Source organism: Chiloscyllium punctatum, chromosome 44 (genome assembly GCF_047496795.1).
Source record: "Chiloscyllium punctatum isolate Juve2018m chromosome 44, sChiPun1.3, whole genome shotgun sequence".
Classification (NCBI taxonomy): domain Eukaryota; kingdom Metazoa; phylum Chordata; class Chondrichthyes; order Orectolobiformes; family Hemiscylliidae; genus Chiloscyllium; species Chiloscyllium punctatum.
In genome coordinates this window covers 40,894,507-40,911,366 of record NC_092782.1, presented here as the reverse complement: position 1 = coordinate 40,911,366, position 16,860 = coordinate 40,894,507, and the positions used below count along the sequence as shown (strand labels likewise).

Sequence of the window (16,860 nt, the reverse complement as noted above, 5' to 3'; positions counted from 1 at the left end):
AAAAGAGGGGGCATAGTGGGAGAGACAACATATGGAGGTTTGGATGGGGATTGGTTGAGGTGGAGAAGAAGTACACAAACAAGAGTGATACAGTCTGCATGAGGGGAAGAGAGAAAGAGTGAACACATGCGAGAGTGGGGGGAGTGGGGTGGTTGATCATCATTGATCTGTTTGCATTTCTAATTCCACATTCCTATCTACCTCCAATAACCTTGGATTCCACCACCTAACAAGAATTGATGTACCTCTTAAAGATATTCAATGACCCCACCTCCATCTCTTTCTAAGGCAGTGGCCCAAAGTCTCACAACCCTTGAAGAGAAAAAAAAACGTATTTGTTCTGGAAAGGACAACCCCTGATTTTAAAACAGTGGCCCCTAGTTCTGCACTAATCCACACAAAGAAACATCCTTTCCAGTTCAGCTAATCAAATCAAGTGACCCTTCACATTTGTAAACTCCAGTGGAAACCAGGCCAAAGTACTCGCTCTGCCTTCATAACATATCTTGTTCATTCCAGGTAGTTGCAACCTCCCCTGAACTACCTCCAATGCATCCTTCTTTAAAGAAGACGAGCAAAACTGCACACATACAGTCGTGGTTATACTATAGCCCTGTATAACTCAAGCATAAGATCCTTACTTTCATGTTCAGTTTCTCCAATAATAAAGAATAGAATCTCACTACCCTGCTTGATTACATGCTGTACCTGCCTATTTACTTTTTGTGACTTTTGCACCCAAACACCCCCAAATTCCTTTGCAACTCAGAATTCTATAGTCTTTCACCATCTAAGTAATACACTGGTTTTCCCACATTATATTCCATTTATCAAAGTCTAGATCACTTACTCAAAATATTGAACTTGCAGGCAGATACAAATTATGCCTTCATCACACCATACTTTTGGAGATATCTTGTGTCATTTGTAAATGTAGCTGAACGCTTTTGCTCCAGGTTCAGAAGCTCCATCAGTTTACTTCTTATCACTTCCCTAATGATTGTAATTTCACCAAGTTTCTCTCTGCCTTCAACCTCCTGATTTATTCCTACTTCTGGAATTTTTTTTTGTATTCTCTGTAACATCAGAATCAAAATATATGCTCACTACATCTGCCATTTCCTCAGTATCAACAACTAACTCCCTATTCTCACTCTCTAGAGAATGAACACTCACTTCACTTACTTTTTAAAATGTTTAAGTCCTGGTAGAAATTCTAGCTGTCCATTTTTATACTATGTTTTTCAGTCAAAATCCTGGAACTCTCTACCTGACAGTAAATGGTCTACAGCAGGTCAAGAAGGTGGCTCACCAGCACAGTCTCCAAGCCAATTTGGCATTGGGAAATAAAAGCAGGCTGATAAATTACCAGTCAATAAATGGGACTTGAAACAGAATGCATCAGTAGTACTCAGTTTTACCTTCCATGCAGTGATGGTTCTCTGAAGTGGCATCAGACTAGCAACATATCTCTCCTGAGGCAAAAGAAAAGCAATATTGTATAGTTTAAGCCATTTCCTACACTGCTAACATAAAATCTCCTTCAAAAGTTTTCATTTTTCAGATAGTTTAAAACAGTGGTAAACTAATGATCACATCGTAAAAGGTTCCAATGTAATGTGCCAGGGGCTGTGCTGACACCCAGGGTACTCTTGGAACTATGGAAACATTGTTACAAACTAAGTTGACAATGGGGAACCTGTAGATTTAATATATCTGGACTTCCAGAAGGCATTTGATAAGGTACCACATAAAAGGTTAGTATACAAGACAGGACCACATGGGGTCGAGGTAATCTATTAGCTTGGATAGAGAATTTGCTAACAGACAGAAAACAACGAGTCTATTTCTAGTTGGCAAAATGCACCTGGTGGTATGCAGAGTTCAGTCCTTGGACCCCATCTGTTTACAATCTAAATAACAACTTTAATGCAGGGACAGAAGGCACTACAGCCAATTTGTAGATAACAAAATTGATTGGTAGGTACAATGCAATGAAGAAATAACAAAAGTTACAAATGGATAAGGATAAGTTAGATGAATGGGCCAAAATTTGGCATAGGACTTTAATGTTGGTAAAAGTGTGAGGGTATCCATTTTGATCTGAAGAATAGAAAGGCAATTTATTATCTGAATGGAGAGAAACTTCAGAGTGCCTTAGTGCAAAGGGATCTGGGTGACCCCGTGCATGAACTGTAGAAAACTAGTATGCAGGTATAGTAATAAGCAAGGCAAATGGTACTTTGGCCTTTATTACTAAAGGAATAGAGTGTAAAAGTAGGGAAGTGTTGTTGCAAATGTACAAAACATTAGTGATACTACACCTGGAGTGGTGCTTACAATTTCGATCCCCTCTCGTGAAGGGATGCAGCTGCATTGGCGGCAATTCAAATGAGGTTCACCAGATTACCTCTAGAGGTAATGGATTTGTAACAAGCAGCAACAATGAGCAGTTTGAGCCGATACTGTCTGGAGTTTAGAACAACAAGAGGAGATCAAATTCAGGTATGTAAGATGTTAAAGGAGATTGACAAAATAGGGGACAATTGTTTCACAAAGGAAAACATCTCAAAAGAGAGGTCAATTTTACAATTAAGGGGTAGCAAATTTAAATCAAACATGAGGAATTAACTTTCCAGAGGGTCATGAATCAGTGGAATTCACTAATCCAGAGTGTGGTGAATGTTGGAACATTGAGCAAATTTGAGGAGTGAGATAGATTTTTAATTGGTAATGAATCAAAGGGTTATGGGGAGTGGAGTAGCATTGTGATCAAGGTCAGATCAGCCATGATCATACTGAATGGTGGAGCATGCTTGAGGGGCTGAATTGTCTCCTCCTGATCCTAGTTCTTATGGAAGGAAAAACACTGTGGAGTTGGGAGAAAAGATTAACGATGTCATTATACATGCCTGCACGCATGTTATTAATATAAAACAGAAAATGATAGAAATGTATCAGCATTTGTGAAAAGGGAACAGATAACATTCCAGTTCAATTATGCTGTGTCTGAAAAATTTTGTGTCTCTAACAAAACTTAAGCAAGTCAACAAAAGGACATGGGGTTATGTAGAGGTTGGGGGATAGTTTGGGAAGAAAGAACAAAATGGAAAGTATGTGACAGGTCGAAAGATAGGAGTGATCAAATGACTGAAGGGATTGATAGCACAATGCAAAATGATAGGATGAGCAAAAGAAACAAATACATGCACTATGCTGGGGTATAAATATCTTCCCTCATATCATAGACTTTGTGAGTTTCGAGAAGATTTGTAGCTCAGGTTGAGGTTCTGGATGTAGTTTTGCTCACTGAGCTGCAAGGTTCGTTTTCAGACATTTCTTCACTATACTACGTAACATCATCAGTGAGCCTCCGATGAAGCACTGGTGGTGTAGCCTGCTTTCTATTTGTGTTTGGGTTTCCTTGGGTTGGTGATGTATTTTCCTGTGGTGACGTCATTTCCTATAGTGATGTCAGTTCCTCACTTTTTTTCAGAGGTGGTAAATGGGGTCCAAGTCAATGTGTTTGTTGAGCGAGTTCCAGTTGGAATGCCATGCTTCTAGGAATTCTCGTGCATGTCTCGGTTTGGCTTGTCCTAAAATGGATTTGTTGTCCCAGTCGAAGTGGTGTCCTTCTCATCTGGATGTGAGGATACTAGTGAGAGTGGGTCATGTCTTTTTGTGGCTAGTTGATGTTCGCGTACCCTGGTGGCTAGTTTTCTGCTGTTGGTCCAGTAGGGTCTTTGAAGTTCCTTAGCTGCTGTTTTAGTGTGTTGGTGGATTTGTAGGCTACCATGATGCCAAGGGGTCTGAGTAGTCTGGAAGTCATTTCTGCGATATCTCTGATGTAGGGGTGAGTGGCTAGGGCTTCTGGACATTTTTGTCTCTTGTTTGGGTACAGACCCTATACAGACAACAAGCAAAACTAATGTAATTGACAAAATACCTTGCAGGAACTGTAATAAACACTACATTGGATAAACAGGCAGAAAACTAGCCACCAGGATACATGAACATCAACTAGCCACAAAAAGACATGACTCACTGTCACTGGTATCCATACATACAGATGAGGAAGGATACCACTTTGACTGGGACAACAAATCCATCCTAGGACAAGCCAAACAGAGACACTCACGAGAATTACTAGAAGCATGGCATTCCAACTGGAACTCGATCAACAAACACATTGAATTGGATCCCATTTACCACCCCTGAGAAAAAGAACAGGAAATGACATCACCACAGGAAAAGACATCACCAACCCAAGGAAATCCAAACACAAATAGAAATTGGGCTACACCACCAGTGCTTCATCTGGAGGCTCACTGATGAGGTTACCTAGTATGGTGACAAAATGTCTGAAAATGAACCTTCCAGCTCAGCGAACAAACCTACATCCATCATAGACTTCCTTTTTAATCTTTGTCCCAACATCTGCCTCTTTTTCTGCTTTGCTTAAAAGTTATTATATCTCCAAGTACTTCCAGTTTCTAATGAGGGGTAAGTGGCATGAAACATTAACTCTGCTTTGCTCTTTGGAATGCTGCTAAACTGGCTGACTATTTTCAGCATTTTCTCTTTTTATTCCAGATTACTAGGATTGGCATATCTTGGTTCTGTAATTTTAAACCCATTCTTTGTTAGGCTATGAACAGTACATTTGGAACCCCAAATTTAGAAAACACAGTTAAAAGACTTGAATAAATCCCAATAACTTTTCCCTGTCCACCTCAAAGAGGAACAAATTGCTCACCAGGGGAATAATGAAACTTTGAGTTAGTTCCAGTAAGTGGCGACGGACAATGACACTCTGCACTTCTGGTGGACGTTTCCTTTGAATACCCTATAATTAATTGAGTATAACAAAAGTTAGTTGATAGATAGAACATTCTTCTGATTAAAAATGTTAGGCAATAGTTTTTGAATGCTTTGTAACTGTGAAGACTACAATTTGGGAAAAAATACTACCTGCAAAAGGCAATGGTTTCTCCTTATTTAATCCATAATAACTTTTCATTATTTTCAATATATATTATGAAATTACCCATAAGAAATTTGCTGCAAGAACAATCTTAGCTTCTCTCATCTCTCCACATAATCAAAATCTCTCAATCCTGGTTAAATCATCACTGCATTCTTTCCACAGCCTTTTATTGTTCATTGGATATGGGCATCTCTGGTGAGGTCAACATTTAATGCCCAATTCTTCAATTCTCTTAACAAAATGGTGAACCATTTTCTGAACCACTGCAGGCTGTATCCATAAATTGAATGCACCTGCTTTCTTGATGCCCTATTTCTAGGCCCTAGTGTACTACTGCATTCTCTTCCTCTGAAAACTACAATTTTAATTAGCTTGTCATTTACTAAAATCTTGTTTGCATTGTCTTTTTAAAAACACCTCATATTCCTATTCTCATTTTTCACCTTAATACAAAACAAGGTTACTCTACTTGGAAGTAGGCTTTCATAAGCTGTGGTACATAGCAAAAACAAGGATGTATATAAATATGTAGAGACAAATTAGGAAAAAAAACGAATGACACTCAAAATAAAGGACGATGCTGGCCTTCTAAAAATAGTCTACAGTAACAGTAATTTTAGTACTGGAGAAGATAGGGCCATAAGAAATATGTACAGGGGAACATCATTTCAGCCCTAAGCTGGCTCACCATTCAATAGGATCATGGCTGATGCAACATGCCTCACAGCCTGCTCTTTCCCCATAACTCTTAATTCCTCCACTGATCAAGAATCTACCTACATCTTAAATACACACAATATTCTGCCCCAGGCTCTCTGTGGCAAGGAGTTCAGAGGACCCTTAACAATCAGAAGAAATTACTCATCTCAGTATTACATTGGTGCCCCCTTATTCTGAGACTCTTGTTCTGGACTCTCCAAAGAGGGGAATATCCTCTCAGTATTTACCCTGTCAAGCCCTTTAAGAATCCTACATGTTTCAATGAGGTAAAATCAGAGTCACATAATACGGAAATAGGCCCTTCGACACAACTCGTCCATACCAACCAGGATTCTGAAATCGAACTAGTCCCATTTTGCTTGCGTTTGGCCCATATCCCACCAAAACCTTCCCTATCATGTACCTGTCTAAATGTATTTTAAAATGTTGTAATTATACCCACTTCTACCACTTCATCTGGCAACTAGTTCCACATACATCCCACCCACTCTACTTGAAAATGTTGGCCCTCAGGTACCTTTTAAATCTTTCCCCTCTCATCTTAACCTATGCCCTCTAGTTTTGGACTCCCCTACCCTTGGAAAAGACCTTGGCTATTTACCTAATCTATGCCCTCATGATTTTACAACCTCTATAAGGGTCACTCCCTTAGTCTCCTACACTCCAAGGAAAAAAAGTCCCAGCCTATTTAGTCTCTCTTTGTGACTCAACCCTTCCAGTCTCGGCAATATTCTTGTAATTCTTTTCTGCACCGTTTCCAATTTAATAACAACATTCTTCCTATAGCAGGGTGACCAGAATTATACGCAGTATTCCAAATGTGGCCTTACCAATGTCTTACAGTCATAACATTACATTCCTGTACTAAATCCTCTGACCAATGAAGGCTAAACACCTCATTAACCACCTAGTCTACCTGTGACATGACTTTCAAGGAATTATGTACCTGCATCCTGAAAGCTGTTCGACAACAATTCCCCAGGGCCCTACCATTCACTCTGCAAGTAGTGACCTGGTTTGTCTTACCAAAATGCAAATCTTCACATTTCATCTGCATTAAACTCCATCTGCCATTCCTCAGCCCACTAGCCCAGTTGATCAAAGTCCCATTACACTTTCAGAAAGCCTTCTTCACTATACCACCAATTTTGGTGTCATCCACAAATTTACTTAACCATGCCTCCTATATTCTCATCAAAATCATTTATGTAATGACAAACAGCAGTGGACCCTGCACCAATCGATCAAAAATCTCCAATATCTAAAAAACCCTTGGACAAAACCCTTGACCTTTCAAAACTTTCAAAAAGGTAAATGGAAGCTGGAATGAGTTTTGTGGAGAATATAGAGTGGTGGACATGATCTGTGTGGACTTCAATAAGGTGTTTGACATGGTTCCACATGGTAGACTGGTTAGCAAGGTGAGATCATATGGAATAAAGAGAGAACTAGCTATTAGGATGCAGAATTGGCTTGAAGGTAGGAGACAGAGGTTAGTGGAGGGTTGCTTTTCAGACTGAAGGCCTGTGACCAGCGGTGTGTCACAAGGTTCGGTGCTGGGTCCGCTGTTTTTTGTCATTGAAATAAATGTTTTGGATGTGAACATAGGAAGTATAGTTAGCAAGTTTGCTGTAAGTTGTAGTAAGTTTGCAAAAATTGGGAGGTTTAGATGACAGCAAAGGAGGTTACCTCAGAATACAATGGGACCTTGATCAGATGGGCCAATGGGCCGAGGAGTGGCAAATGGAGTTTAATTTAGACAAATGGGACATGCTGCATTTGGAAAAAGCAAATCAGGACAGGGTTTTTACACTTAATGGCAAGGCCCTGGGGAGTGTTGCTGAACAAAGAGACCTTGGGGTGCAGGTTCGTAGTTCCTTGAAAGTAGAGTCCCAGGTAGATGGTATGCTTTCCTTTATTGGTCAGAGCATTGAGTATAGGGGTTGGGAGGTCATGTTGAGGCTGTACAGGACACTGATTAGACCACTTTTGGAATACTGCATTCAGTTCTGGTCTTCCTGCTATAGGAAGGATATTGTGAAACTTGAAAGGGGTCAGAAAAGATTTACAAGGAATTTGCTAGGGTTGGAGGGTTTGAGCCAGAGGAGTATCAGAGGCTGTGTGGTCACCTCGTTGAGGTTTATAAAATCATGAACGGCATAGAGTGAGTGAATAGCCAAGCACTACTCTCCAAGGTAGCAGTGTCCAAAACTAGAGAGCATAGGTTTAAGGTGAGAGGGGAAAGATTTAAAAAGGGACCTAACGGGCAACATTTTCATGCAGAGGGTGGTGTGTGCATAGAATGAGTTTCCAGAGAAAGTGGTGGAGACTGCTACAATTAGAATATTTAAAAGGCATCTGGATGGATACATGAATAGGGAGGGTTTAGAGGATATGGGCAAAATGCTGTCAAATTAGACTAGATTAATTTAGGATGCCTGGTTAGCATGGACAAATTGGACCAAAGGGTCTGTTTACATGCTGTACATCTCTATTGCTCTGTGACAATTCACAGAACTGAGATAGCTGTCTGGAACCATTGTTCAACCTAGAATTCCAATTTGCACCTCCTCTCTAAAAAGGGCAAATCAACTGAAACTAACTGTTACACTTCGGGCTACCCAATGCAGTGTGGGGCCAAACTGACAATTTCCCATGCATAAAGCCATGCTGACTATCCCTATCAGTCCTTGCCTTTCCAAATGCATGTAGATCCCATCTCTCAGAATCCCCTCCAACAACTTACCAACCACTAATGTTAGGCCCACAAATCTGTAGTTCCCTGGTGTTTCCTTGCAGTCTCTCTAAAATAATGGCACAATATTTTCCACCCTCCAGTCTTCCAACACCAAACTTATGGCTGTCAATGCCTCTGCTCGGGGCCCCACAAGTTCTTCTTTAGATTCCCGTAATGTTCTGGGATACACTTGATCGGGTCCCAGTGATTAATCCATTTTTAGGCGTTTTAAGACTTCCAACACCACCTCTCTGTAATGCAGAAAATCTTTTCAAAATATCACTATTTATTTCCGAGTTACTTAGCTTCCATGTTTTTCTCCACGGTAAATACTGACACAAAATATTTGTTTAGAATCTCGCCCATCTTGTGTGGTTCCATACCTAAACAGCCTTGTTGATCTTTTAGTGGCTCTATTCTTTCCCTCGTTACTCCTTTGCCCTTAATATATTTGTGGAATCTCTTTGGCTTGTCCACTACCCTGTCTGCCAACGTTACCTAATGTTCTCTTTTTGTCCTCCAGATTTCTCCTTAAAGTGTACTCTTACACCTCTTACTCATAGTCATAGAGATGTACAGCATGGAAGCAGACCCTTCGGTCCAATCCATCCATGCCGACCAGACATCCCAACCCAATCTAGTCCCATCTGCCAGCACCCGGCCCATATCCCTCCAAACCTTTCCTATTCATTTACCCATCCAGATGCCTTTTAAATGTTGCAATTTAAATGTTACTAGTCTCCACCAAGTCCTCTGGCAGTTCATTCCATACACGTACCACCCTCTGTGAAAACTTTGCCCTGTAGGTCTCTTTTATACATTTCCCCTCTCACCCAAAACCTATGCCCTCTAGTTCTGGACTCCCCAACCCCAGGGAAAAGACTTTGTTTATTTACCCTATTCATGCCCTTCATATCCTCCAACCTTGGCAATATCCTTGTAAATCTTTTCTGAACTCTTTCAAGTTTCACAGCATCTTTCCGATAGGAAGGAGACCAGAATTGCACGCAATATTCCAACAGTGGCCTAACCAATGTCCTGTGCAGCCACAACATGACCTCCCAAAAATACTCTAACCAATAAAGGAAAACATACCAAACACCTTCTTCACTATCCTATCTACCTGCAACTCCACTTTCAAGGAGCTATGAACCTGCACACTAAGGTCTTTTTGTTCAACGACACTCCCTAGGACCTTACCATTAAGTGTATAAATCCTGCTAAGATTTGCTTTCCCAAAATGCAGCACCTCGCATTTATCCGAATTAAATTCCATCTGTCACTTCTCAGCCCATTGGCCCATCTACTCCTGTTGTAATCTGAGGTAACCCTCTTCGCTGTCCACTACACCTCTCAGCCCATTGGCCCATCTACTCCTGTTGTAATCTGAGGTAACCCTCTTCGCTGTCCACTACATCTGCAAACTTACTAACGGTACCTCTTATGCTCGCATCCAAATCATTTATGTAAATGACAAAAAGTAGAGGACCCAGCACTGATCCTTCTGGCACTCCACTGGTCACAGGCCTCCGGTCTGAAAAACAACCCTCCACCACCACCTTTGAGCCAGTTCTGTATCCAAATGACTAGTTCTCCCTGTATTCAGTGAGATCTAACCTTGATAACCAGTCTCCCATGGGGAACCTCATTGAACGCCTTACTGAAGTCCACATAGATTACATTTACCGCTCTGCCCTCATCAATCCTCTTTGTTACTTCCTCAAAAAACTCAATCAAGTTTGTGAGACATGATTTCTCATGCACAAAGACTATCCCTAATCAGTCCTTGCCTTTCCAAATACATGTACATTCTGGGATTGCACTCCAAGGGATTCACTTGGTCCTAGCTTATCTATACCTGACATGTGTCTCCTTTTTTTTGACCAGAACCTCAATATTTCTGGTCATCCAGTGTTCCCTACTCCTGCCAGCCTTGCCCTTCACACTAACAGGAACATGCAGGCACTGAATTCCCGTTAACTCACTTTTGAAAGTGTCCTACTTACCAGACATCCCTTGACCTGTGAACAGCCTCCCTCAATCATCTTTTGAAAGTTCCTATATAATACCATCAATAATTGGCCTTGCCCCAATTTAGAAATTTAACTTGAGCACCAGGCCTATTCTTCTTAACTATTTAAAAACCAATAGAATTATCGTCACTGGTCCCAAAGTACTCTCCCACTAACACCTCAGTCACTTGCCCTGCCTTATTCCCCAAAAGGCGGTTGGGTTTTGCCACTCCTCTAGTCAGAGCATCTACATATTGATTGAGAAAGTTTTCTTGAACACATTTAAACTCCTTTGCACCCAAACCCTTAACACTATTGTAGTCCCAGTCTATGTCTGCAAAGTTAAAACTCCCTATTACAACCCAGTATTCTTACAGGTGTGATCTCCTTACGGATTTGCTCCTCAATTTTCCGCTGATGACTGGGGGAAACCTACATTACAATTTCAAAGTGAAAACCTCTTTCTTATATCTGAATTCTGCCCATATTGCTTCAATGGACAATCTCCCAGGAATATCCTCTAAGTACTGCTGTGATTTTTTCGGAGTGCCTCCCGTTCTATCCTGCCTCTAGCATCTGTACCCCAGATCATGGAGCTGCTCATCCTGATTCCCCCTCAGCCACGTTTCTGAAATAGCTATGATATCCCAGTCTCATCTTCCCATCCACGCCCTGCGTTCATCTTCCTTTCCTGTTAGGCCTCTTGCATTGAACTAAATGCATTTTAATTCATCACTCTTCTCTCCTTCCCTGCCATGCTCTTGTCTATCTTGCCTATTTAACTTGCTCTCTCTAACATCTGTACCAGTCTCAACATTTCTCTTGTCTCACGACTGCTGAGGGCCCACCCAGCTGCCAGACTAATTTAAACCTTCCCGAGTAAGCTCTAGCCAATATCTCTGCCAGGATATTGGACCCCAGTAGTTCAGGTACAACATTTCCATCTTGTACTGGTCCCCAGAGGAAATCCTAATGATCCAAAAATCCGAATCCCTGCCCCTGCAGCGGCTCCTTAGCCATGCATTAATGTGCCCAATCCTCCTTTTCATTCTCTCACTTGACCTGGGAGTAATCCAGAGATTACTACCCTGGAGGTCCTACTTTTTAACCTCCTGTCTAACTCCCTATATTTACTCATCAAGACCTCATCCCTTTTCCTACCTATATATTTGGTACCATTCTGTACAATGACCTCCAGCTGCTCACTCTCCTCTGAGAATTTGCTTAACTCATCCGAGACATAATTGACCTTGGCACTTGGGAGGCAAAACACCATATTGGAATCTTGCTTGCAGCTGCAGCTTAGACTAGAGAGTTTTCAGTCACAATTGCTCACTTGGACTTCACTATACCCTGCTTTAAAGCAGAGCTTGTTGTGCTGCTAATGACCTGCCTTCTGCTACTACTTTACCCTGACAGGCTATACCCACAATAGTATCTCCCATTCTTCTAAATTCCTGTGAGTAGCATCCCAGCCTGTTTAATGTTTGCTCGTAAGACAATCACCCCATAACAGGGATTATCGAAGTGAACCTTCTGTCAATTGCTTCCAATCAAATAATATCTTTCCTTACCAAAATTGCTCATAGTACTCCAGAGAAAATAACAAAAGAATTGTGGATGCTCGGAATCTGAAACAAACAAATTGCTAGAAAATCTCAGGAGGTTCAGTGACTTCTCTTTAGAGGTGGACCCAAAACAAACCATTACTTTACAATTACGCAAAAAACAATCCTTTCCCATCCAATCTAGAGATTAATTTAACTTTTCTTTCCTCAGTTCCTGTCCTATGAGCTATGAAGCCTTTTCCTTGAATCCTCACACAGTAGAGATCTCAGACTTTCTCAGCTTTGCATAGCCAACACTCCTGATCTGTAAAGTTTTCATAAACTATACAGAGTTAATTTATTTCTTTATTGTCTGAACAATCTCCTTTTTATAAGAAAGCCCATACCTACATCTAACTTAAGTCAGATCTCCTGTGAACTGCCCAAAAGCTTTTCCATTGTTTAGGTTTATTCTAAGCTAAAATCAAAACTTTATTTTAAAGCCAAAAGTAAGCAACGTCCAACAATGCTTTTTCTCTATCATAACCCTACAATATAAACAAATATCCATTAAAGGTCCTGAAGACTTTCAGTGATTACTCTCTGATACATATTGGTTTAATATCCTGGATCCTGAAAAACTGTTCTGGTCAACTTCAAACTAAAATAGAGTAGAGTAATGCCCATATGTCATTAAACCTCAATTCTAACAAAAAATGATTAATATATATATAAATCACACACCTTTCATCACACTGTTTGAAAGTTGCCTTCATGGAAGAACAGCTATTCTCTCTTCTCTTATGGCATTTAATTCCTCTGTCTAATGATAGAAAATTAGACAGTGCACTTATAAAAGGAAAACTTTCAAACAGGAAATGATCAGGGTAGAAATGAAGCATACTTGCATAAATAGTAAATTAATTGCATAAAAGCTAAATTATCTTTGATGAACAGAAAATTAAACTGAAGCTTAAAATACTATGAGTCAATTCTAAAGTGAATACTACAAAACAATACAAAAAGAAAGAGGAGCCACGCGAATTAGCAGACTAGAAAGGTTCTGCCACAAATATTCTATACACAATAGAAATTACAGTCAGAACGAGGAGATGGAAAAGGAAATTTTCATGTGGGTGTGAAAAATAGCAGAGAAATATATGTAAACTTTGCCCTCACTGTCAGAATGTGCCAAACAATAATGAAGCACCTGAAAAATAAATCACAATTTATAACAGGTTGTTTAAGCAACTCTTTCAAAGAAATTGAAAGCTATTGGTTCAGATTTCAGAGTGATATCTGATTTTAGAGACCTTAAGTTTGATTTTTCCGATTTGGTTCCCACATCGTCAGTCACTAAGCATATTAACATGAGGCTGTCACTTTACTTTTAACAAATCAGCATAAGTTTATTATACAAAAAAAACAAAACTACATACAAGACATTTTGAAAAGATTTTATAAAAACTAAAATCAACTTGTTTTTCTAGCAATATTCTTTACAGACATACAATTCCAGTGAAGTATTACTCTATTCTAACATTCATTATTTTTATAAATGCTGTCTTTAGCTCACAGTTCCAAATATTTTGTGATTCTATGTTTGAGCAACACAGAAAACTAAAACCCTACTTACTTCTACTTTACAATCCAAGTTCCCAAAAATAATAAACTTTCACCGCAGTGTCTGTGTATCTTCCTTTTATCTTATGTCTTATGATTCTATATCATAGTTAGATGAACACCATCGACCTCAGCACTTTCTAGATTAGAGAGATGATAGTGAAGCAAACCAGGATATATGCCAAGATCCTTAACTTGGTCTCAAATTAAAACAATTATGATTTACCTTTAAAAGCCGTTTAATAAATGTCTTGTCTTTGTGCAGAAATGTTTTGTAAGACGTGTAGATACCTATTGAGAAAAAAAAAGAGAAAATTTGTTTTAAATTATTTTTATTCATTTTCTTTGAGGGAGAAGCCATCAGCAAAGTCTAATTACAGATGAGATAGAGCAAGCTGCTGAGTGTGAATGGAGACTTGGCCAGCAAGAAGTAGCACAGTCTTCTGTGAAATATGGACCAGTTGGTGATGATAAAGGCCTTCTGCTTCTCAACAACTGTGCAACTAGCTTTTTGGTAGCTGAACAGCTTGGGCACATGAATGTTTGATTAAAAACTCCTTCAAAAGGGAAAGAGTTGGCCTCCTTCTTTGCAGCAAAAAAGCACCTCATGTCCTGTTAGCAATTATTGTAAGAGGTTTTCTTACAAAACCAGTAAATCAAAGTGTGAACCATTTTTGTTACGCCTCTTGCATGCTAAAGAAAGTACTTGGAGATTAATATCAGGAGCAGTATGTTTCAAAAAGCCAGAAGAGTTACCTCAATGGACAGGAACCATTGATCTGCCTTCCAAGTCTTTCCCTCTGTCCATAACACTTTTTTCTTTTAAACTGTGTGTATGTTGGGGACATTTGTAAAGGACTAGATTTTGAACTAGGAGAGTTCACGTCAACAGATCATAACTGTTTACCCGCAGCAAGAATTTATTTTTCTGTAATAAATCATAATTTTTGTCAAGTACAGAAACATGGCTTATACTTACTGTAAACCATGGTCTAATAGAAAGGCAAATCAGGGAATCCTGCATACTTTTCAAAGTCTTTAATTTTTGTGTCAGCCACAGTAGTAGGGCTTGATTTCCAGCACACTACCCCAGTGAGATTCAACATGGAAGAAAGCAATTGTTTTTGGGAAGTCAGCAGATTTACAGCCTGAGCATTATTATATTCCTCTAAAAAGAACCTAAAATCAAAATATTAAGCAAGTGTTACTGAGACCAACCGATAAACTTTTAAATGAAAATAGATGACTCTCTCAACTACAGCAGTAGTTTGCCTTCAACTTCTCACAGGTTAAAATATCCTATCAAAACAATATTGAAGCAATGGACGATAACTAAAGTTATGAAAGAGGTTAGTGATAAATGTGATGGAATGGATACAGACCAAACTGGGCATAGAGGATACATTTCTCATGGACAATGGGGAAGAATATGTCAATGATAAAATCAGTGATAAGAAAATACCAACATTGTGGTAATTGAAATATCAACGGAATGTCCTTTTAGTAATGGGCTATATAAAAGCAGTCACTTGATAATAGAGGAGATAGCTTGCGAAATCCCAATGGGCAAACCAAGTTTTAAAAATTCATTCACAGGATTGCGGATGCTACTGGCTAGATTAATCGCCCTATGAACAGTTAAGAGTATTAAGTCATTGCTATGGGTCTGAAGTCACATGTAGGCCAGACCAGGTAAAGGTGACAGTTTCCTTCCCTAAAAGGATATTAATGAACCAGATAGTTTTTTCCTGACAATTTTCAGTGGTGTCATGTTCATCGTTAGATATTACTTCCAGATTTTTATTGATTTTGAATTCTACCATCTCCCATAGCGGGAATCAAACCGTGATCCCCAGATAATTACCTGGATCATTTGATTAATAATTTTGCAATCTTACTACTAGACTACACCATTAACATCTGCCTTGACATCAACAGTCCATTTGAAGAATTCACTGCAATGATTGTTTGGGAACGGAGCTACAGGCCATATCAATTGGCTTGGATCTGAATTGGCAATTAACGTATGACTTATCTTCAGAGAAAGTTGCCTATGAATAGATGTTGTTTCTGGCAAGTGTAAATGAGCCACTCTTAATAAAATCTAGAATTAAGAGTCTAATGACAATTATGAAACATCATTGTTGATTGCCGGAAAAGCCCATCCTTACCTGGTCTAATCGACATGTGACTTCAGATCCACGACAATTTGGTAGAGTTTTAACTGTCCTCTGAAATTGCCTAGCAACCCATTAAGGAACAATCATAAACAAGTGATTAAATATAAAAGAAACTGGATAGGCCAACTGGCATCTATCTGTTCAGGCATCAGAAAAAAACTGCCTTGTTGACCATGCAAAGGCGTCCTTGTGTACATTTGGGAGCCTGTGCAATAATTGGGAGAGCAATCTCACAATTGAGAATGTTCATGAAATCATACCTTATAGACAATGTTCTAGATACCATCACCATCCTGTTCCACCAGCAGGACAGGCAAGCAGAGGTGATGGCACAGTTGGGAGGGAGCTGCCCTGGGAGCCCTCAACATCAACTCTGGACACCATGAAGTCTCATGACATCGGGTGAAACATGGACAACGAAATCTCCTGCTGATCACTACATAGCTTCCCGTAGCACTGAAGGTATCAAGAGCACAGAATATAGTCTCAGTGGGGAATTTCAATTTCCACCATATGGATTAGTGGCAGTGCTACTGAGAGTGGTTGACTCCTAAAAGACATGCTATAGACTGGATCTGCATCAGGTGGTGAGTGAACCAAGAGGGAAAACCATACTTGACCTCATTCTCATCAATCTGCCTCTGGTAGATGCATATGTCCATGTCAGCATCGGTAAGTTTAACCACTGCATAATGTTTATGGAGACAAAGTCCAGCCCTTACATTATTATGATAGGGTTGCACAACATACTAAATGAGACAGACTTTGAACAGGTCTAGCAAATCAAGACTGAACATCTATGGAGAGATACAGGCCATTGCAGTAGTAGAATCATACTCCAATACAATCTGCAATCTGGCCCAGCATATAGCTTGACGGTAGAGAACAGAGTGTGGTAGTAGAGACTGGAGGCGTGTGACCAGTAATGTATCGCAAAAATCAATGCTGGGTCTACTGTTGTTCATCATTGAGATAAGTGATTAGGATGAGAGTATAAAGCAGCATGTTTAGTAAATCTGCAAATGACACTAATGTGGATAATTAAGCAGGCTGT

At 39.8% G+C, this 16,860-nt stretch overlaps 1 protein-coding gene across 4 annotated transcripts in view; it reads right to left on the bottom strand.

Annotated features, from left to right (window-relative positions):
* Nucleotides 1–16,860, bottom strand: part of dennd6b (DENN/MADD domain containing 6B) — a 108,087-nt gene that overhangs the window by 12,824 nt on the left and 78,403 nt on the right. For 3 of the 4 annotated variants that reach the window (XM_072562730.1, XM_072562732.1, XM_072562731.1), the window contains 3 exons: nucleotides 13,853–13,917; nucleotides 4,757–4,846; nucleotides 1,422–1,475 (listed from right to left, as the gene is read on the bottom strand). In XM_072562730.1, the coding sequence (XP_072418831.1) occupies nucleotides 1,422–1,475; nucleotides 4,757–4,846; nucleotides 13,853–13,917 (209 nt within the window). Of the gene's footprint in view, nucleotides 1–1,421; nucleotides 1,476–4,756; nucleotides 4,847–12,747; nucleotides 12,827–13,182; nucleotides 13,214–13,852; nucleotides 13,918–16,860 lie in introns of all 4 variants that reach the window. The other variant, XR_011955305.1, reaches the window with a different exon arrangement.